Genomic DNA, 23,709 nt, shown 5'->3' on the forward strand with positions numbered 1-23,709 from the left:
ACAAAAAAAAAAAAAAAAAAAAAAAAAAAAAAAAAAAAAAAAAAAAAAAAAGTAAAAATAAAAAACAACACAAGTTCCCAGGCCTCATTCCTATTGGTACAGGTAGGAAACAAAATGCTGTCTCTTAATTTTTCCAGGTGATTCACATGTACATTTAGATTTGGGAATGCTAGATTGGTTATGTGAATTGTTCACAGTTACATGACTAGTATTAGAGCTGGATCTCAAACCTAGATATTCTGACTTCCAAATCAATGCTTTTTCCACATCAGAGTGCCTGCTATACGGAAATCCCAAATATGCTGCTTTATATATAAAGGCCTGAATATACTAAACATTATAGTGCTAGAATACATTAAAATGTGCAACCAAATAGAAATATTTAGCTATCAAAAAGCTATTAAAATATTTTAACTAATTCCACAAAAAGAATTTTCAGGATAAACAAAATAATCAAGGTCTAAGTAAGCTCTTCAAAGGACATTTGCATTGCTCCTTTAAATTTTGATAAATTTCCTTGTAGCATAAAGAAGTACTTAAAATCATTCATTGAGGCCAGGCACAGTGACTCACACCTGTAATACCACACTTTGGGAGGCCGAGGCAAGTAGAACACCTGAGGTCAGGAGTTCGAGACCAGCCTGACCAACATGGCAAAACCCCATCTCTACCAAAAATACAAAAAGTAACTGGGCGTGGTGGCACACACCTGTAATCCCAGCTACTCAGGAGGCTGAGGCAGGAGAACCACTTGAACCCAGGAGGCAGAGGTTGCAGTGAGCCGAGATCACAACACTGCACTTCAGCCTGGGCAACGGAGTGAGGCTCAGTCTCCAAAAAAAAAAAAAAATTATTCATTAATCATTCTTTTCAAAAATAGCCCTGCAGAGTCTCGGCAACATAGGAAGACTTTATCTCTACGAAAACTAAATTTGAGGCTGGGCACAGTGGCTCACACCTGTAATCCCAGCACTTTGGCAGGATGAGGCAGGTGGATCATCTGAGGTCAGGAGTTTAAGACCAGCCTGGCGAACATGGTGAAACCCCATCTCTACTAAAAATACAAAAACTAGCCAGGCATGGTGGCGGTGCCTATAATCCCAGCTACTCGGGAGACTGAGGCAGGAGAATCACTTGAACCCAGGAGGCGAAGATTGCAGTGAGCCAAGATAGCACCACTGTACTCCAGCTTGGGTGACAGAGCAAGATTCAGTCTCCAAAAAAAAAAAACCTAAATTTGAAAAATTAACGAGGCATGGTGGTACGTATCTGTGGTACCAGATACTCAGGAGAATGAAGTGGGAGGATCACTTGGGCCTAGGAGGTCTAGGCTGCAGTGAGTTGAGATTGTGTCACTGCACTCTAGCCTGGGCAACAGAGCAAGACACTGTCTCAATAAATAAATAAATAAATAAATAAATAAATAAAATTAAAAGCCAGGCGCGGTAGCTCGTGCCTGTAATCCTAGCACTTTGGGAGGCCGAGGCAGGCACATCATGAGGTCAGAAGATTGAGACCAGCCTGGCCAACATGGTGAAACCCCATCTCTACTAAAAATAACAAAACTTAGCTGAGTGTGGTGGCGCATGCCTGTAATCCCAGCTACTCGGGAGGCTGAGGCAGGAGAATGGCTTGAATCTGGGAGGCAGAGGTTGCAGTGAGCCAAGATCACACCACTGCACTCCAGCCTGGGCAACAGAGCAAGACTCCGTCTCAAAAACAAAAAAAACAAAAGTTTCCCTGCAGCAGGTCCACATTAAGCATTTTACTTACAGGATCCTCTTGAATCTGATTCTCTTATTCATCTTGTCTTTGCTCTTCCTAGCTTTGTTTTCTCTCCATCCCTCACCAAGACACCCCTCCCACTGCCATATTCCCAACGTGTGGAGGAGAAAGGAAGTCCCAGACGGCATGATGGAAAGGCCAGCTAATGGGAAGGCCACTGATTCCTCTTTCATGACCCTGCTACTTAGGACCTAGAGTTTAACGCAGCTCCGTGAGTTCTTTAAAAACAAACCAAGTAAGCATAAAAGCTACTTGATTCCTTTTTCCCCTTCCCATGATCACTCGTGGCCTCCTGTAGAACTGGAGAGAGCTCCTGCGCAGGGCACTAGACCTTGGCTTTCGGTGCAGTGCTGCTGATGATTCCAGGAGGACCACCTGGAATCAGCTATGGCCCCAGAAAGGAGGTTCCAACCCTCCCCAGAGCAAGGGTCACTGATGTGCACCTCCACTCCTGCTAAAGCCACTGCAGGGCAGCTCCTCGCTACCTGGGGGCTCCCACATCACCTAACAGGGCCTTGCCGCCTCCTGGGGTCTTCCTGCCACTGCCACCAGATAACAAGAGGCTGGCTGGGCACACACGCAGGTGCACTGGCTCGCTGGCTAGTGCTGCAGACACTGTCACTGGCTCTAGTTTTCCCAGCGGCTGTCCAAGAAACAAACTAACATGACCCAGAGTGCTGGGGAAACCTTTGATCAATCACAAACAGGAAGGACACGGGGAGGAACTGAAAAATATTTTCTTATTCATTCCTCCCTATCCAAGACATGTTTCCTTTCCAGAGACTTCTCACGACTATGCTTCCTGGTGAAACTGCCATCTACATGCTCTTTTCTTTTAATATTTTGCTCATAATTTATTCATATCTTGCTTAATTTTATTTAGTTTTTAATTTTTTTTTTTTTTTTTTTAGATGGAGTCTCACTCTGTCACCCAGGCTGGAGGGCAGTGGCGCGGTCTCAGCTCACTGCAACCTCCACCTCCCAGGTTCAACTGATTCTTCTGCCTCAGCCTCCTGAGTAACGGGGACTACAGGCATGCACCACCACACCTGATTAATTTTTGTATCTTTAGCAGAGACAGGGTTTCACCATATTGGCCAGACTGGTCTCGAACTCCTGACCTCATGATCTGCCCACCTCGGCCTCCCAAAGGGCTGGGATTACAGGCATGAGCCACGGTACCCGGCCAATTTTCTTTTTTTTCTTTTTTTTTTTTTTTAGATGGAGTCTTACTCTGTCACCCAGGCTAGAGTGCAGTGTTGTGATCTCCGCTCACTGCAACCTCCACCTCCCAGTTCATGTGATCCTCCTGCCTCAGCCTCCAGAGTAGCTGGGATTACAGGCGTGCACCACCACTCCAGGATAATTTTGGTATTTTTAGTAGAGATGGGGTTGCACCATGTTGGCCAGGCTGTTCTCGTACTCCTGACCTCCAGTGATCTACCTGCCTCAGCCTCCCAAAGAGCTGGGATTACAGATGTAAGTCACCATACCTGGCCTAATTTTGTTTTTATATAATTTTTTTCAATTTTTTTTTAAGTTGAAAAACCATTTATTTCACCATAAAGAAAAAAAGTGATCCAACTCTATAGATCTAGCCTTTGGACCAAAAAAAGACCCAGGGGGCAGTCAGACCCTCGCCACGGTCATTCCCAAATCCAACAGCCACAGGAGGCAGGGAGGAGACAGCACGGCCCCCACCACAGTTTCTGCACACAACGAGGCCTGCTGGGAGAACAGAACATGAATGGGAAGCTACAGAAGTATTGAAGGACAGAAGAACAGGAAAATGGGCAGAAGAGGAAAGGAAAGGAAGAGGAGGTCTCAACTTAGCAAGGTAAATTAAGGTCCATGGTTCCTGAGGGACTGAACGCACCGAGCCGCGAACGTCTCGGAGACTGGGTACCACCAAGGGTGTAAGTATTCTCATGCACGACCACAGCTCGGAATTTCAACCCACACACATCCCACCGTGAAACTCTGTGTTATCAAGACCCCTGATGGCCGCCACTGAATCCTCTGCCCACATGCAACTTGGTTGAGGTTTTGCTCTTATTCTTGCTGGCTTCCATGTTGATGTTTACCCCATGAAGCTTGTAATAGTGCATTACAAGCATCTTCCTCTGCAGTTTTGGCATCTTCCTCTGCAGTTTTATCTTTTATGTGCACTAAGCCTAATTCTTAATGATGCTACATTCCAGAACCTTCCCATACTGCTCGAAGAGTGAGCGAATCTCCCGCTCTGTCGCCTCCCGGGGCAGGTTTCTGACGAACAGCTTCACCATCCTGACAGCAGCCAGCACAGAAATCAGCAGGGCCTCCTCCTCGAGGCGCAGACGCTTCTGACAAAACGCTGAAATGGCGGCCAATTTTCTTCAACTTTTATTTTAGAATCAGGAGGTCCATGTACATGATGCTGAAGTTTACGGTATGAATGATCTCATTACCCAGGTATTGAACGTGGTATTACCCAACAGCTTTTCAGCCTTTCCCCCCTCCCTCCTTCTCCCCTCTAATAGTCCCCAGTGTCTACTGCTGCCATCTTTATGTCCCTGCCTACCCAATGTTGAGTCCCCACTTCTAAGAGAGAACATGTGGTATCTGCTCCTGCATTAATTCTGATTCACTTAGGATAATGGCCTCCAGCTGCAGCTGCATTCATGTTGCTGCAGAGGACATGATTTTGTTATTTTTTCTGGCTGTGTAGTATTCCATGGTGTATATGAAGATTTTCTTTATCCAATCGGCCATTGATGGGCACCTGGATTGATTCCATGTCTTTGCTCTTGTGAACAGTGCTATGACGAACATGCGAGTGCATTACATCCTTTCTCTTCCTTTCCAGCATCACTTCCCTTTCCCCCTCACTCTTGCTTCCCTAGCACTGTACCCATAACGGAGCTCGAACTCCCCTAGCTAAGACAGAGGAAACTGGAGCATCAGTCACATAGCAGAGGTTCAGTTAAAATTTAAAAAAAAAAATTAATAAAAATAAAAACACAAAAGCATACTGCCAGCTTTCAAGACACTTTTACTGGAGGGGGAAAAAAAACCTTATAAATGCCTCTAGATGTTTTTCTTCTAGATTTACTAATTAAATGGCTTCATCAGTTAAAAAAGGAGTCTGAAGGCAGGACATGGTGGCTCACACCTGTAATCCCAGCACTGTAGGAGGCTGAGGCAGGCAGATCACGTGGAGTCAGGAGTTCGAGACCAGCCTGGCCAACAGTGTGAAACCCTGTCTTTATTAAAAACACAAAAATTAGCTGGACATTGTGGCGCATGCCTGTAGTCCCAGCTACCTGGGAGGCTGAGACAAGAGAATCGCTTGAACCGGGGAGGCAGACGTTGCAGTAAGCCAAGATTGTGCCACTGGGTGGCACCATCACTAGCCTGGGTGACAGAGCAAGACTCCATCTTAAAAAAAAAAAAAGAGTGTAAGAAATTTGTATTTACATTTTTAGACATAAAAAGTTTTGGGCTGTGAATTATATGACTGCCTACCAGTTGCATACTTAAATTTTTTCACAGGCCCTCACATGCAACCGAAATATATAGTTATCAATGATTTGATGTCAAATTTAGACACTTGTACTCAGGAAGGTAAAATATGTAGATATCAATTACCTTAAAGATTAAATATTTATATGCCTATGGAAGCAAAATATTTTGTGATCAATAATTTACTGACATTTTTATACCCGTCAGGAAGGAAATTAATAATTGCATTTATGTTTTTTATGCATCACAGTTGCATTAAATTGATAACATGAGGTTCAACAAAGCATCTGAAAAGTCAAGGGGTTAAATAAATAAGCACAGTTAATTCTCTCTCTATATACATATACACACACATATATATAAAGTGTATATATACATATATACACACATGTGTGTGTGTTTGTATATATATATATACCTGTACTTATGAAAACAGATACCATTAAGTCATCAGCAAGACATAGTCTGGCCAGATGCAGTGGCTCATGCCTGTAATCCCAGTACTGTGGGAGGCCAAGGTAGAACGATCGTTTGAGCCCAGAAGTTTAAGACCAGCCTGGGCAACATAGGGAGATCCTGTCTCTACAAAAAAATTTAAAAATTAGCCAGGTGTGGTGGCGCATGCCAGTAGTCCCAGGAATGCACCACTCAGGAGGCTGAGGCAGGAGGACTGCTTGAGCACAGGAGGTTGAAACTGCAGTGAGCATTGTTTGCACCATTGCACTCCAAACTGGACAACAGAGCAAGACCCTGTAATCCCAGCACTTTGGGAGGCCAAGGTGGGTAGATCACAAGGTCAGGAATTCAAGACCAGCCCGGCCAAGATGGTGAAACCCTGTCTCTACTAAAAATACAAAAAATTAGCCGGGCGTGGTGGCAGGCACCTGTAATCCTGGCTACTCGGGAGGCTGAGGCAGGAGAATTGCTTGAACTCGGTAGGCAGAGGTTGCAGTGAGCCAAGATCTCGCCACTGCATTCCCACCGGGGCGAAAGAGTAAAACTTCGCAAAAAAAAAAAAAAAAAAAAAAAAAAAAGAGTATTTCCTGTTCCTCTCCCACACTGTACTAGTCGTTTTCACTGCTGATAAAGACAAACTCGAGACTGGGTAATTTATAAAGAAAAAGAGGTTTAATAGACTTACAGTTCCACATGACTGGGGAGGCCTCACAATCATGGTGGAAGGCAAAAGGCACATCTTACATGGTGGCAGGCAAGAGAATGAGAGCCAAGTGAAAGGGGTGAATGAGAGCCATGCAAAAGGGGAAGCAGACAGGAGAGAATGAGAGCCCTTATAAAATCATCAGATCTTGTGAGATTTATTCACTATCATAAGAACAGTCTGGGGGAAACGGCTCTCATGATTCAATTATCTCCCACTGGGTCTTTTCCACAACATGTGGGAATTATGGGAGCTACAATTCAAGATGAGATTTGGGTGGAGACATAGCCAAACCATATCACCCACAAAAAAGACATAGTATCTATCTTCAAATCACATCTCAAAGCTACCACTTTCTTCTCCTCTGCATCTCACCCTAATCCAGGACACCATCATTTCCACTTATTGAATAGAAACTGTGTTTTGCAGCTGGGCACAGTGGCTCACACCTGTAATCCCACCACTTTGGGAGGCCAAGGCGGGTAGATCACTTCAGGTCAGGAATTCAACACTAGCGTGGCCAACATGTTGAAGCCCCATCTCTACTAAAAATACAAAAAATTAGCTGGGCATGGTGGTGTGTGTCTGTAATCCCAGCTACTCGAGAGGCTGAGGCAGGAGAATCACTTGAGAATCACTCCCGGGAGGCGGAGGTTGCAGCGAGCTGAGATCACGCCACCGCATTCCAGCCTGAACAACAGACAACAGAGTGAGACTTAGTCTCAAAAAAAAAAAAAAGAAAGAAAGAAAGAAAGAAAGAAACTGTGCGTTGTTTCCATGTTCCTATTCTAATCAGTTCTCTGTGGAGAAGTCAGAGGGATCTTTTAAAAGCATAAATCAGAATCAAACAAAATAAAAATCAGATCATATTACCCCTGCTTAAAACCTCCTGATATTTTTCCCAAGGCACTTAGAATATATCCAAACTTGGGCCAGGCGCGGTGGCTTATGCCTGTAATCCCAGCACTTTGGGAGGCCAAGGTGGGTAGATCACAAGGTCAGGAATTCAAGACCAGCCCGGCCAAGATGGTGAAACCCTGTCTCTACTAAAAATACAAAAAATTAGCCAGGCGTGGTGGCAGGCACCTGTAATCCCGGCTACTCGGGAGGCTGAGGCAGGAGAATTGCTTGAACTCGGTAGGCAGAGGTTGCAGTGAGCCAAGATCTCACCACTGCATTCCAGCCTGGGCGACAGAGTGAGACTTCGTCTCAAAAAAAAAAGAGTATTTCCAAACTTCCCACTGTCTGATGAAACCCTGATGGCCTGGCTCCTGACTCCCATTCAAACCTTATCTTATGCTGTCTTCTTTCTCTTCCTTCCACCTTCAAACTGCTTTCTCTTCAAGTCTCTGCCTCAGATGTTAGGTCCTCAGAGAGGCCTCCCTGATCACTCTGTCTAAAGTCAAAATGCGACAGAACCTGATGGCTCACACCTGTAATCCCAGCACTTTGGGAGGCTGAGGCAGGAGGATCACTTGAGCTCAGGAGTTCAAAACCAGCTTGGGTAACATATTGAGACCATGTCTCTGTGAAAAATAAAAAATTATCCAAGCATGGTGGCATGTGCCTGTAGTCCTAGCTACTCAGGAGGCTGGGGCAGGAGGATTTCTTGAGCCTGGGAGTTCCAGGCAGCAGTGAGCTATCATCATGCCACAGCACTCCAGTCTGGGCAACTGAGCAAGACCCTCTCTCAAAAAACTAATTAATTAATTGATTAAAGTCAAAATGCTCATCTCTATCTGGTGGCATGCTGTATACATATCTCATAAGCTCCATAAGGGCAGAGCCTGTTTTGTTTGCCACTATAACTCCCTGCATCTAACCCATAATACGTTTCTAGATACCAGTCGTATAAATGAATAAACAAAAGACTCTGACAGTAGCAAGGGATACATCCTGAGACACCCTCAAATTATCCTAAATTCAAATATTATAGCATATGATTTCTTCAAAAAAAATGGAGTCACGTGAACCATTTCACACAGATGCAAACCATCAAGTTAGTCCAGTGTTCTACAATTTATTTAAATTGCTATCTGCTGCCTAATAAACTGCTGTTTTAAAACACTTGACTTTTATCTTCATTTCCATTATCAGTACATGTAGTTGCCTTCCTTTCTTCTGAGGGGTCATTTTCTCCACTAGGAAGCAAAATTTTTAATATTTCAAGGGAGTTCCAACATACGCAAAAAGTATATAACACAAAGCTGGTTGAGAGACAGACACCGGTTCTCAACAGTGGGCAAGTGACTCTCTGGCACCCACATTCCTTAAAGGCCAGGGGATTCGAATCTGTTCCCTAGAACAATCTAGATAAGATAGATCAAACTACAACTGTAAAATCTGTAAAATAAAATATAAATAAATAAATGGTTCTGGCCGGGCACAGTGGCTCACACCTATAATCCCAGCACTTTGGTAGGCCAAGGTGGGCGGATCACATGAGGTCAGGAGTTCATAACCAGCATGGCAAACATGTTGAAACTCCATCACTACTAGAAATACAAAAATTAACCAGGCATGGTGGTGCACGCCTATAATCTCAGCTACTCTGGAGGCTAAGGCAGGAGAATCACTTGAACCCGGGAAGTGGAGGTGGCAGTGAGCCAAGATCACCCTGCTGCACTCCAGCTTGGACAACAGAGCAAGACTCCATGTAAAAAAAAAAAAAAAAAAAAAAAAAAATGCAAGTTTAAATTGTTTTAATATTTTTTCCTGCTTTTTTTTTTTTTTTTTTTTTTTTGAGACAAGGTCTGGCTCTATTGACCAGGCTGGAGTGCAGTGGTACAATCTTGGCTCACTGCAACCTCTGCCTCTGAGGCTCAAGCAATCCTCCCACTTCAGCCTCTGGAATAGCCAGGACTATAGGCGTGTACCACCACGTCCAGCTAATTTTGTAGTGATAGGGTTTCCATATGTTGCCCAGGCTGGCCTCAAACTCATGAGCTCAACCGATCTGCCCTCCCCAGCCTCCCAAAGTGCTCGGATTACAGGCACGAGCCACTGCACCCAGCCTTGTTTTAATTTTCGAGAGCAAAGAAAAACAAAACAATTAAAGCTACATGGTTTTATTCTGCATGCCTATGAGAGATACAGTTGTCTGCTCTGCAGAATGGAGCTGCCAGCACATCTCAGAGGATTTCTGTGGGTCAGAGAATATGCCTAGACCTGGATGGGGGCCATCAATTCCATCGGCCTCAATTGCTATAGCTGCAGTAGTGAAATCTGTGCCCTGCCTCCCAACGCCAGCCAGAAGGGAAGCCAGACAGGTTTGGACACCTGTCACTTCTTTTTTGTTCTTTTTTGAGACGGAGTCTTGCTCTGTCACCCAGCCTGGAGTGCAGTGGCATGATCTTGGCTCACCCCAACCTCCGCCTCCCAGATTCAAGCGATTCGCCTGACTCAGCCTCCTGAGTAGCTGGGATTACAGGCGCGCGCCACCATGCCCAGCTAATTTTTGTTTTGTTTTGTTTTTTTGTTTTTTGGTGTTTTTTTTTAGTAGAAATGGGTTTCACCATTTTGACCAGGCTTATCTCGAACTCCTGACCTTGTGATCTGCCTGCCTCAGCCTCCCAAAGTGCTGGAATTACAAAAGTTAGCCACCGTGCCCAGCCTCAGGTGTCACTTTTTTTTTTTTTTTTGAGATGGAGTCTCGCTCTGTTGCCCAGGCTTGAGGGCAGTGGCGCAATCTCAGCCCACTGCAAGCTCCACCTCCCGGGTTCACACCATTCTCCCGCCTCAGCCTCCTGAATAGCTAGGACTACAGGCACCCGCCACCACGCCCAGCTAATTTTTTTTTTTTTTTTTTGTATTTTTAGTTAGAGACAGGGTTCCACCATGTTAGCCAGGATGGTCTCGATCTCCTAACCTTGTGATCCACCCGCCTCAGTCTCCCAAAGTGCTGGGATTACAGGTGTGAGCGACCGCGCCCGGCCTCATCTGTCACTTCTTAACCAAAAAAAAAAAGGGCTACCGGATTTTCAGCCACTTTTTTTTTTTTTTTTTTTTTTTTTTTTTGAGATGAGGTTCTATGTTGCTCAGGCTGGTCTTGAATTCTTGAGCTCAGCAATCTGCTCACGTTGGCCTCTTAAAGTGCTGGGATTATAGGCATGAGTCACCATTCCTGGCAAGACATTAATATTTCCTATACCTACAATACTCATTTCCTTTCATGAAAAGATGACATATCAACAACATTTGATTTTTAATCTTTCCAGCTAAAAATGTAAGTTAATAAGGTTTTGCTAGATTTTGTTTGGTGTAAGGACATGGGCTTTGGTGAGCCCCATGATGTTCAGCAACATGGCAAGACTCCATTTCTACTAAAATACAAACATTAGCCAGGTGTGGTGGTGTGTGCCTGTAGTCCCAGCTACACAGGAGGCTGAGGTGGGGGGATCAGCTGAGCCTGAGAGGCAGAAGGTGCAATGAGCCAAGATTGCACCACTGCACTGCAGCTTAGGTGACTGAGCAGACCCTACCCGTGAAAAAGAAAAGAAAGAAAGAATTAATGTCTTTTACATAATTAAAATTTCCCAAAAGTTATCTTGTGAAACAAAGAAGCCTAGGAATTGCATAATTCATTAATAATTTTTTACCACCTTTCTGTGTAACTATCTCCTGAGACAAAATGTATTTGTTAATTAAATTCTAACTTATATCAAATGAATACCTGCGCAGAGTTTTAAAGTGAAATCATTTTTTCAGGCCTATAACATAAGACAGCAGTGTCCTGCCTCATCCCCACTCCCGATTTTCACATGCCAGAGCTCACCACTCCGACGCTTTCAGGTGTTTCATCTATATTCATACTTCAAAAATATCCAAGTAACATGCTGAATATGCTATGTTTTGAATTCTCAGCTTTGTTTTATTTATTTTTTTTGAGACAGAGGCTGGCTCTGTCACCCAGGCTGGAGTACGGTGGCATGATCTTGGCTCACTGCAACCTCTGCCTCCTGGGTTCAAGCACTTCTTGCGCCTCAGCTTCCTGAGCAGCTGGGACTACAGATGCCCGCCACCACGCCTGGCTAAATGTTTAGTATTTGTAGTAGAGATGGAGTTTTGCCATCTTGGCCAGGCTGGTCTCGAACTCCTGACCTCAAGTGATCCACCCACCTCAGCCTCCCAAAATGCTGGGATTACAGGCATAAGCCACTATATCAGGCCTAGGATTAGGCCGGTTTCATGCACAAAATCATTTATTCAACAACGTGTACTAGCCAGGCATGGGGACTCATGCCTGTAATCCCAACGCTTTGGGAGGTTGAGGTAGGAGGAGCACTTCAGGCCAGGAGTTTGAGACCAGCCTTGGCAACACAGTGAGACCTCGTTTTTACAAGCTTTTTTTTTTTTTTTTTTTTTTTTAAAGAAAAACAATGTCTACTGAGGCCTGCCATATGCCAGGCACTGTTCTAAGCAGTAGGGCTACAGCAATGAACAAAGCAAAGTCCCTGTTCTTCCTATGGCTGATAAACCAGTCACCAAATGAGTAAGAGAACTTCAGGGAGTGATAAGGGTTATGAAGAAAGAAAACACAGCAGGGGTTTATGTCCTCAGAGTGGTTAGGGAGGGGAGCACTATGTCAGAGAGAAGGAGAGGAATGAGACCTCCCTGAGAAAATGTCATCTGGGCACAGATCTGACCAGTGTAAAGGAGTAAGCCAGAAATGCATCCTAGGTGGAGCAACGGCAAGTGAAAGGCTCTGGGGCTGGAAAATGCTTCCATGTCTGAGGGCTGTGAGCAGAGCAGCATGGGGAGGAGGAACAAGGAGGATGGTAAGGAAGAAGTGTGGGTAGAATGGGCGGGCTTGCAGGCTACCATAAGGACTAGGGACTTGAATGAGGTGGGGTCACTCAAGAAGCCCAAGAGAGCTCCCGGGCTGGATTACTTTATGTCAAATACTATAAAAATAATTATTTGGGCCGGGCACAGTGGCTCACACCTGTAATCCCAGCACTCTGGGAGGCCAAGGCGGGTGGATCACCTGAGATCAGGAGTTTGAGACCAGCCTGGTCAACATGGGGAAACCCTGTCTCTACTAAAAATACAAAAACTAGCCAGGCGTGGTGACATGTGCCTGTAATCCCAGCTACTCAGGAGGCTGAGGCAGGAGAATCGCTTGAACCCAGGAGGCAGAGGTTGTAGTGAGCTGAGATCGCGCCACTGCACTCCAGCCTAGATGACAGAGTGAGACTCCATCCCCCAAAAAATTATTATTATATTTATTTAAATAAAAATGGAATGTCTATTTTAAACAAGGTATCTAATTGGAGCAGATACACATAAAATCTGTTGTTCAGTTATGACCTTCATCTTTTTTTTTTTTTTTGAGACAGTTTCTCACTCTGTTGCCCAGGCTAGGGTGCAGTAGTGCAATCTCAACTCACTGCAACCTCCACCTCCCAGGCTTAAGCAATCCTCCCACTGCAGCCTCCAGAGTAGCTGGGACTATAGGCATGCGCCACCATGCCCGGCTAATTTTTGTATTTTCTATATAGCCTGGGTTTTGCCATATTGTCCAGGCTGGTCTCAAACTCCTGAGCTCAAGCAATATGCCTGCCTTGGCCTCCCAAAGTGCTGGGACTATAGGTGTGAGCCATTGTGCCTAGCCATGATCTTCATTTGTGTGTCCACCTTTGTTACTGCCAAACACTCTAATTAAGCCCATTTCTTTGCCACTTCCGAAAAAAGTCTTAAATCTGGCACACTATAAATGACAATTACCTACTATCTGCATTCAATGCACAGTTTCCAAAATAAAGCTAACTTCTGGAGAAAAAAATCAACATGAAATAGATGAGATGAGCTGAAATCTTCACCCCAGAGAATGGGTCATAGATATGTCACTCACGAAGTCTTAGGAGATACCCAGTACAAGATGACCAGGAGTGGCGGTATGAGGAAATCTATCAAGGTTACTATCCCATTAGTGGTGACATAATCATGTTGGACTGTACTTGTTCCTTTTTTGTGCTTCTCCAACACAGAAGGGGCCTGGCAAATGGTGACCCCCCAAAGAGACATTCTAGAACTGAATGTTGAGATGGAACTAAAAGGACAGATACCAAGATTCCAAAGTAACCATGAGGAGATAGAGACCAGAGAGCTCTGCAGAAAGAGGCTGGCTATGGTCTGCAAAATGCCAGGTGCTGGGAAGCTGTCCCATATGACTACCCAGAGCAGAGATGTAGCTTCCTAGGAAAAGAAACTATAAAAGCAACAAGTCCAGCAAGGAAATTTCAAATGCCAGGAAACCACCCCAGAATAAAAAAAGTTCACTTGCATCACCTGCCAGACCCACGCAAAGACACCAGCTCCAACCACCTGCTAGGTTCAGAGGACATAAAGCCACCCAGCCAATTAAGAAATGTCCTGTCTTCATTCTCCTCCCTGTCCTCACTGCAAGTCTGACAGGCTCCAGAAAGCAGCTGGAGAGCGGGGGAGAAGAGGAACCAGAAAAGGGGATAGAGCAGAAAGACCACAGCAGCCTTCCAGCAGGGAAGGGGTCTGAGCTGGGGAATGCAAAAAGATACAACTGGTGGCCAGGTGCGGTAGCTCACGCCTGTAATCCCAGCACTTTGGGAGGCCGAGGTGGGTGGATGGCTTGAGGTCAGGAATTAGAGACCAGCCTGGCCAGAATGGTTAAACCTGTCTCTACTAAAAATACAAAAATTAGCCAGGTGTGGTGGTGCACGCCTGTAGTCCCAGCAACTAGGGAGGCTAAGTAAGGCACGAGAATCGCTCAAACACAGGAGGCAGCAGTTGCAATGAGCCAGTATCACGCCACTGCACTCCAGCCTGGGTGACAAGGCAAGATCCTATCTCAAAAAAAAAAGAAAAAACAATACTTGGAGAGTGTCCCTTTGGTGCCTGGCACAGAGTAGGTACCAATTAATGACAGTGATCATTATTACTGCTCCTTTGTAAGGGACAAAGGACGCTAATGAGGCTTTCTCATTTCTTGGATGGTCCATTGCTCAAGTGTTTACTGTAATTCTAAGCTCAGTAAGCAACCTCATGATTCTAATGCCATTCTCTGTCTAACCCGATCATCAGGACTAGGTACCCTGAACAATAAACATCAGTACTCCTTTTCCCACGAAAAGACACCAACAAATTGGTTTTTTGTTATAAGCATCAATCTCCTATGTAGGTCAATGCCATTCAGTTCATTAAACTTTTACTGATTCTTGGTGAACTGAAAAAACTGACTAGACATTGAAGAATGAGGACTGCAGCAGAGGTCTGACTCTCGAGAGGCTCTGTCTGAATAGTCAGGCTCCCTCCCGGGCATGCCTCTCTTTTTAATTATATGTGATCACATGAAGGCACTGAGAAATCCCGAAGCATGCTCTGAAACAAAGGAAGCATCGACTAGGTCTGCTCTCACTTGTTCTAAATGTATTTCATTACAAGTCTCTGGGAATTCATCATCCATAGATGGTGTATGTAGAGATACTTCACCACTCGGGAGACCTTTTCAACCAGAACACCCACTCTCTACCACATCGAGTCACGGGGGACTACAATAGTGATTCCAGCTCCAAAGCCCATGACAGCCTGTGACAGAGCCTCTCCATACTTTTCCTCTTGTATCCACAATGTCTTTCTAAAAACCTTCCTCAGCCAGGCACAGTGGCTCATGCCTGTAATCCCAGCATTTTGGGAGGCCAAGGTGGGTAGATCACCTGAGGTCAGGAGTTCAAGACCAGCCTGGCCAACATGGAGAAGCCTCATCTCTACTAAAAATACAAAATAATTAGTTGGGTGTGGTAGTGGGCACCAGTAATCCCAGCTACTTGGGAGGCTGAGGCAGGAGAATCACTTGAACCTGAGAGGCAGAGGTTGCAGTGAGCCCAGATCATGCCACTGCACTCCAGCCTGGGTGACAGAGCGAGACTCCATCTCAAAGGAAAAAAAAAAAAAAAAGCTTTTTATTCTTTTCCTCCTCACTTCAATAAACTAGTCTAAAAAATAACTCCTTCACTGGTGGCTAGAGATTTGTTAATGTAGCTAAATCCTTGCATTTCTCAAAGACTCAAACCAGACAACAGTATTCGCATATTTCACTGCTTAAAGTCTTTAACTAATACCTCCAGAAACATGTTTATATTCAGAAAATGATTCATCTCTAGGAAGAAGGAAAAACAAGGAGGTTACAAAGGTAACAAACAAAATTTAAAATGTAAAATGTTTGCAAAAGTTTCCAGGCCACATAATCCTGTGAGTTTCCTTTACCCTTAATTAGGTCAGCTTTTGATACTTCCACCATTTTTTCAGCATTTTCTTTTTCAATCCTGCTGCCCCAGAATCCCATTCGCAGTTTTAATTGACCTACTTAATTAGGATTTGGAACACTCAGACAGAAGAGTGTGTTGTCTTCATTCTGTTGTGCTCAATAGACCTTATAAATAAATTGAATTTCTAATTCTGTTTGTTAAAAACCAGGCACCTTAGGCAATTCCAAGACCCAAATATTCAGGTTTAATTATGGTCATGAGTGTCCATTCAAATATGGTCCAGGCCAGGCATAGTGGCTCACGCCTGTAATCCCAATACTTTGGGAGGGCGAGGCAGACAGACTGCTTGAGCCCAGGAGGTCAAGACCAGCCTGGACAACATTATAAGACCCCCATCTCAGCAAAAAAAAAAAAAAAAAATTTAAAATTAGCCAGGTATGACAGCAAGCATCTGTAGTCTCAGCTACTTGGGAAGCTGAGGCAGGACAAAAGGGAATAGCCTTTTGTCCTTCAAAAGGTTATTCTAACTCCAGTGACTCCTCAACACCATCCTATGATGTAATGGAAAGTCTTAAGCCAACATTTGAGCCCAGGAGTTGGAGGATGGAGTGAGCTATGATCATGCCACTGCACTCCAGCCTGGGCAACAGAGTGAGATCCTGTCTCCAAAACAAACAAAAAACAAATATGGTCTAGGTGAAGGAGCACACAGTCAGGAGTCAGTACGCCTTGGTTCTCCACTGGGGTACTGCAATGGTACTAACCACTGCAATCTTGGCACATCCCTAACACTCCTGAGCCTCACTCTCTCACCTTTACAAAAAAGAAGGTAGACTCTCGGGTTTAGAATGGGTCTCTCTATTCATAAAGACTCTAACTCTTGGCAGGGCATGGTGTCTCACACATGTAATCCCAGCACTTTGGGAGGCTGAGGCAGGTGGATCACTTGAGGTCAGGTGTTCACGACCAGCCTGGCCAACATGGTGAAACCCTGTCTCTTCTAAAAACACAAAAATTAGCCAGGCATGGTGTCACACTCCTATAATCCCAGCTACTCAGGAGGCTTAGGCAGGAGAATCGCCTGAATCTGGGAGGCAGAGGTTTCAGTGAGCTGAGATCATGCCACTGTACTCCAGCCTGGGTGACAGAGTGAGACTCCATCTTAAAAAAAAATACTCTTAAGTCTCTAAGAATATTTTCTGAGCACCTACCGTGTACAAAGCAGTACGCTGTATACAGTGGGTGGGAGGAGGAACAAAGATGAATTGATGTTGCTGTATTGTGAACTCTACACTGCACTAGGGAAGAGACAGTCATATAGTACAAGACCAAACACCATAGCTACCTTATTTATCTTCTGTATTCCTCATGATTGGCACTGTGCCTGATACATAGTAGATACTCAATTAAATGACATAAAGGAGATATAAAATGCTCTGTGGGCATTGAGAGAAGAAAGGATTCATCTGATGGAGAGGAATCAGGAATGGTTTGTAGGTGTTATATCCGAGTTGACACCCAGGCTGGAGTGCAGTGATGCGATCTCGGCTCACTGAAACTTTCTCCTCCCAGATTTAAGCGATTCCTGTGCCTCAGCCTACCGAGTAGCTGGGATTACAGGCACACACCACCACATCTGGCTAATTTTTGTATTTTTAGTAGAAGTGGGGTTTCACCATGTTAACCAGGCTGGTCTCGAACTCCTGACCTCAGGTGATCCACCCGCCCCAGCCTCCCAAAGTGCTGGGATTACAGGCGTGAGCCACCGCAAATGGCCTGAGTTGACTTTTAAAAGGTGGTTTTAACTCCAGTGACTGACTCCTCAACACCAACCTATGATGTGATAGAAAAATCTTAAGCCAACCTTTGAAGGTTCTCCAACTTCTGGTCCCAATATGTCCTTCAATCTTTATCGTTCCCTTACCCAGAACTAAGCTATAGCCAACCACTCTGCTTGCTGTACCTCAGATATTATTCACAATTGTTTTCCTCCATGCCTCCATTCATGCTGTTCTTCATACTGAAATATTCTCCAATCTCAACGTTATCCAATCCCAATATCCTTCAAGGCCTGCTTCAAATTTCTTACTTTATAAACAAAGGCTTATGAAGCCTTTTTTTTTTTTTTTTTTCTTTTTGAGACAAGGTCTCACTCTGCCACACAGGCTGGAGTGCAGTGGCACAATCTTGGCTCACTGCAACCTCTGCCTCCCAGGTCCAAGTGATTCTCCTACCTCAGCCTCCCGAGTAGCTGGGATTACAGGCACGCACCACCACGCCCAGCTAATTTTTGTATTTTTAGTAGAGACGGGGTTTCACCATGTTGGACAGGCTAGTCTTAAACTCCTGACTTCAGGTGATCCACCTGCCTCGGCCTCCCAAAGTGCTGGGATTACAGGCGTGAGCCACAATGCCCGGCCTATGAAGCCTTTCTTGATCCCTCCAATAGTAGGTGCTCTCTCCTGTCTTTGAAACCCCACAAAGACTTGTTGGCTTTTCTCTCATGGTACTCATACCATTTGTCCCTGCATTACAGTTGGGTCATATCTTTTTCTCAAGATAAAAATCTTTGACATCAGAAACTATATTATTCATCTATATTGCCAAAGAAATGGAAGGTATTCAGTAGATTATTCTGACAGGACAAATACAAATACAATCTAGGACATAGAACTTAATGAACGATGGTGCAAAGTTAGGAATATTATGCCTAAAATGGGGAATATTCCAGTTTGACTTTTGAACATAAGGTTTAGTTGGTAGAATCAGAGGGATTAAGCTTGGAAGGTAGGTTGGAGTCAGATTACACAGAGCCTTGAGTGCCAAGGTAATAAACAGCATAGATTCGGTTCTCCATGAGAGTCACTGATAGTTTTAGGCACTGGAGAGTAACACAGGATCTGAGGTATGGAAGGTCAAACCAGAAGTCTCCTAGGAACTTGGTTGGAGATAAGTCCATCCTAGACAGAAAAACCAACTCTTCAGTGTGCTGACAAAATTAAGTGCATGACTCTGTAGATCTGTGAGTCCTGGAAAAGTCACCAAGTTAAATACTGTTTTGCAGGCTTCCTGGCAACCAGGTATTTACGTTCCCACTTCAGTAAAAGGATACAGACTCACACCAAAGCAGTTATTACTAAATTTCCAAACTGGTGAAAAAGAGAAGATTCTATATGCTTCCAGAAAAGGGAGAGAGAAGCAAAGAAGTACATTATACACAAAAAGTGTGTGTGTGTGTGTGTGTGTACACATATATGTACATACATACAGATTGAGTATCCCTTAACAGAAATGCTTGGGACCAGGAGTTTTTCAGATTTTGGATTCTTTAAAATTTCGAACACCTGAATTATACCATTGAGAATCCCAAATATGAAATTCTGAAATCCAAAATATTCCAATAACCACTTTCTTTGAACATCATGTTGGTGCTCAAAAAGTTTTGGATTTGGGTGCATTTCGGATTTCAAATTTTTCAGATTTAGGATGCTCAATCTGTATATATATACACATAAATTACAGTGTGTGTATGTATCTAAGTGTATGTATTTATATACATGTATACGTGTGTGTATATATGTATGTATATATGTGCATGTGTATATGTGTATATATGCATATATGCATTATGTAAATGTATATGTGTGTACATATGTATATGCCCACGTGTATGTATGCATAAATGTGTATGTGTGTATATATGTATATGTGTACATATGTGTATGCATGTGCACATATGTATATGTGTATATATGTGTGTATATGTGTATATATGTGTGTATGAACATATATGTATGTATACTGTATTAGTCCATTCTCATACTGCTATAAAGAAATATCCGAGACTGGATAATTTATAAAGGAAAGAGGTTTAATTTACTCACAGTTCTGCATTGCTTGGGAGACCTCAGGAAATTTACAATCATGGCAGAAGGCAAAGGAGAAATAGGTACTTTCTTCACAGGGTGGCAGGATGGAGTGCATGCCAGCAGGGGAAATGCCAGATGCTTATAAAACCATCAGATCTCATGAGACTCACTCACTGTCATGAAAACAGCATGGTGGAACTGCCCCATGATCAAGTTACCCCCACCTGGCCCCGCCCTTGACACGTGGGGATTATGGGGATTACAATTCAAGATGAGATTTTCGGTAGGGACACAGCCAAACCATATCAGCATATATGTGCGTATATATGCATGTATATATGTATATGTGTGTGTATATATGTGTGTGTGTGTATGTATATATATGTATATGTGTATGCATGTGTTTATGTATGTATATGTGTGTACAACTTGTTGTTTTCCCTGGAGTAGCATCACATATTCTTAAATGAATTTCTACTACAGACGGCCGGTTGCAGTGGCTCACGCCTATAATCCCAGCACTTTGGGAGGCAGAGGCAAGTGAATCACAAGGTCAGGAGTTTGAGACCAGCCTAGCCAATATGGTGAAACTCTGTCTCTACTAAAAACATAGAAATTAGCCAGGTGTGGTGGTGGGCACCTGTAGTCCCAGCTACTTAGGAGGCTGAGGCAGGAGAATCGCTTAAACCCGGGAGGTGGAGGTTGCAGTGAGTCAAGACCGCGCCACTGCACTCCAGCCTGGGCGACAAGAGTGAGACTCCACCTCAAAAAAAAAAAAAAAAAAATTATACTACAGATTTCTAACAATAACATAAACAATGCAGAGTAGTGTTATATATAACTTCCTATCTGTAACTTAGTTTTGAGGTTTATCAAATTTTCATGCTCACAGCTCTAGTTCATTTTCATCATTGCATAGTATTGCACTGAATTTATATACTTCATGTAATCATTTTTCTGTTATTGGACATTTCAATTACTTTAAAAGCTTTACTTATGATGAACAATGCTATAATGAACAATCCATGTATATATGTGAGATTTCACGTGGTTATAAATTTAGTAGTGGAATTATTAAGTATGAATTCACATTTACTAGACATTGCCAAACCAGTATCTAAAGTGGTTGTACTACAGTCAACATTTAAAACACTTCAACATTTAAAAACCTTTTTTAACAGTTTTAAACATTTAAAAAACTTTAACACACATGTATATATAATTCCTATATGTCTCAATAACTATGTTGTTACACAAACACACACACATATATATCATGATTCCCTCTGAAGTATCAGGGAGGGAAATGGGATCGGTCAGGGAGGGGCCATATTGATTTTCAATTATACATGTAATATTTTATGCCTTAAGCTATGTGATAGGTACATAAATGCTCATTATATTATCTATTTTTGTGTGTGTATGCAATGGAAATCTTTCTAGAAGCTTCTGTTAAAATTTGGGAAATTAAACTCAACATTTAACTTTGCTTCATCTTAACGCACAACTAGAAGATCATAATCCCTTATCCAACCCTTCAGAGATAAACGTGTTAGAGAATTCAGAAGCCACCACGCCCAGCCAGGCTTGTTTCTTTTCTGTATCTGCTAAATGCTCCGGCCTTCCACAGAGCAAATGCAAAGGAAATCAGGGGTGTTAAAGTGTTTTCAAGGGGAGCTCCACCATCACTTTTCAGTGGTAAGCTGTAACTCAGCTTTGGAGTAAGACCACAGCAAACAAAGGGAGAAAGGCGAAAGCCCTGCTTACCATAGAAGAGGAATGCTTTGGTCATGTGATGACGCAGGTAGGTCCGGTTGACGGTGAAGAAACAAGCATCTGCTCCACATTGGCCTAACCTCCCAGTTTCCCCTGTCAGCGGGGACCACCAGAGCATAATGGGGTAGCTGTCCAATTCCCATTTTCTTTTCCTGTGGAAAGTTAATTCTTCTTTCTTAAGAAATGAATTAAGGTGTGTAGGTGCTTCCTCCATTTTTGTATGTCCATCTTGCAAACTAGAACTTTTAAACTCCTTCCTTTCAAACTTCCCCAGCTCAACCATGACCTAAAAGAGAAGACAATTATTACCAGAGTCAAACTGTTTGGTTCCCTTTTGCACATCTCTCATTTATCTTGATGATTTAGCCCCTGACTCGTTTTCAATTGCTGCTGTAACAAATTACCACAAACAGTAATTTAAAACAACACAAATTAAAGCTAGGTGCTCTGGCTTACACTTGTAATCTCAGCACATCGGAGGGGGGCAAGGTGGGAGGATCACTTGAGGCCAGGAGATTGAGACCAGCCTGGCCAACATGGTGAAACTCCGACTCTACTAAAAACTACAAAAAAAAAAAAACTAGCTGGGCGAGGTGGGGGGGGTGCCTGTAGTCCCAGCTACTCGGGAGGCTGAGGCAGAATGGCGTAAACCCGGGAGACAGAGCTTGCAGTGAGCTGAGATCAGGCCACTGCACTCCAGCCTGGGCGACACAGCGAGACTCCGTCTCAAAAAAAAAAAAAAAAAAAAAAGTACAAAAATCAGTCAGGCGTGGTGGCGGCGCATGCCTGTAATCCCAGCTACCCAGGAGGCTGAGTCCGGAGAATCGAATCACTTGAACTTGGGAGGCAGAGGTTGCAGTGAGTCAAAATCACGCCACCGCACTCAAGCCTCGGCAACAGAGCAAAGCTCCATGTCAAAAAAAAGAAAAAAAAAATCGGCCGGGCATGGTGATGCATGCCTGTAGTCCCAGATACTCAGGAGGCTGAGGCAGGAGGATTGCTTGAGCCCAAAAGTTAGAGGTTGTAGTGAACTATGATTGCACCATTGCACTCCAGCCTGGGCAACAGAGCAAGACCTTGTCTCAAAAACCAATCAATCAATCAATCACAAATTTGTTACTGCACAGTTCTGAAGTCAGAAGTCTGCAATGGGTCTCACTGGGCTGAGACCCAGAGGTCAGCAGGGCTGCATTCCTCCCTGAAGACTCTAGAACAGAAGTCTCTTTCTTGCTTTTCTTTTAGAGCCAGCACCATTCTTGACTCATGGCCTCCTTCCTCCTCTTCAAAGCCAGCAATACTGCATCTCTCTGACTCTTCTAATGTCACCTCTTCTCTCTGACTATGTCAGGAAAGGCTCTCCATCTTTAAGAACTCATGTGATTACATGGGGCCCACATGAATAATTTGGAATAATCCCCCCACCTCAAAGTGGGTCACATTGATCCCATCTGCAAAGTCCCTTTTGCCACCTAAAGTAACATATTCACAGGTTTCAGGGATCAGGGAATGGACACAGCCTCCAAATATCAACCAACAAGAATGGCCAACGATAGAAAACACTTACAACAAATACATTTCCCCTCCATTTCAAAAGTCTATAGGATATCCAGAAATAGTTTTGCCTCTTTTTTTTTTTTTTTTTTTTGAGACGGAATCTCGCACTGACACCTGGGCTGGAGTGCAGCGGCATGATCTCAGCTCATTGCAACCTCTGCCTCCCAGGTTCAAGCGATTCTCCTGCCTCAGCCTCCCAAGTAGCTGGAATTACAGGTGCCAGCCACCACACCCGGGTAACTTTTTGTATTTTTAGTAGAGACAGGTTTTCACTATGTTGGCCAGGCTGGCCTCAACCTCCTGATCTCGTGATCTGCCTGCCTCAGCCTCCCAAAGTGCTAGGATTACAGGCTTGAGCCACCGCGCCCGGCCAGTTTTGCCTCTTAATGAAACCTATGATAGGATAATTACCTGACTACTACTAAAGAATGTACTCTAGGGAAAATGAGTTATAAATTACCAACCGGTTTCTTTTTTATTACAATTAAAGTAGTCATAACATGGGTTTTTATGTTTCTAGTAATACTCACTAGAGCATTGAGATGGTGAAATAATACCTAATGTCAAAATTCCCTAGAGTCTATTCCACTCACTCCCACTTACAACCACATTTTAAAATTCATTCCAGTATAGTCTAAGTCTGGGTCACTGGACAGCTTGGACATCAGTAACAGTCATCTGGAGGGCAGGGTGAGTGTAGCAGAAACTCCAGAAGTGCTGCCTTTTCATCAAATTTTAAGATTTGGTATTGTGCTGAGCACAGTGGCTTGCACCTATAGCCCCAGTTACTCAGGAGGCTGAGACCAGTGGATCGCTTGAGTCC

General features: G+C 43.8%; 1 protein-coding gene and 1 pseudogene across 4 annotated transcripts in view; both read right to left on the reverse strand.

Annotated features, from left to right (window-relative positions):
• The window catches only part of FUT10 (fucosyltransferase 10), a 115,051-nt gene that overhangs the window by 72,015 nt on the left and 19,327 nt on the right, over window positions 1–23,709 (reverse strand). For all 4 annotated transcript variants that reach the window (XM_025395317.1, XM_025395318.1, XM_025395320.1 and 1 more), the window contains one exon: window positions 21,324–21,618. In XM_025395317.1, the coding sequence (XP_025251102.1) occupies window positions 21,324–21,618 (295 nt within the window). The remainder of the gene's footprint in view (window positions 1–21,323; window positions 21,619–23,709) is intronic.
• On the reverse strand, window positions 3,737–4,130 carry LOC112630767 (annotated as a pseudogene).

This window comes from Theropithecus gelada, chromosome 8, assembly GCF_003255815.1.
Source record: "Theropithecus gelada isolate Dixy chromosome 8, Tgel_1.0, whole genome shotgun sequence".
Lineage (NCBI taxonomy): Eukaryota > Metazoa > Chordata > Mammalia > Primates > Cercopithecidae > Theropithecus > Theropithecus gelada.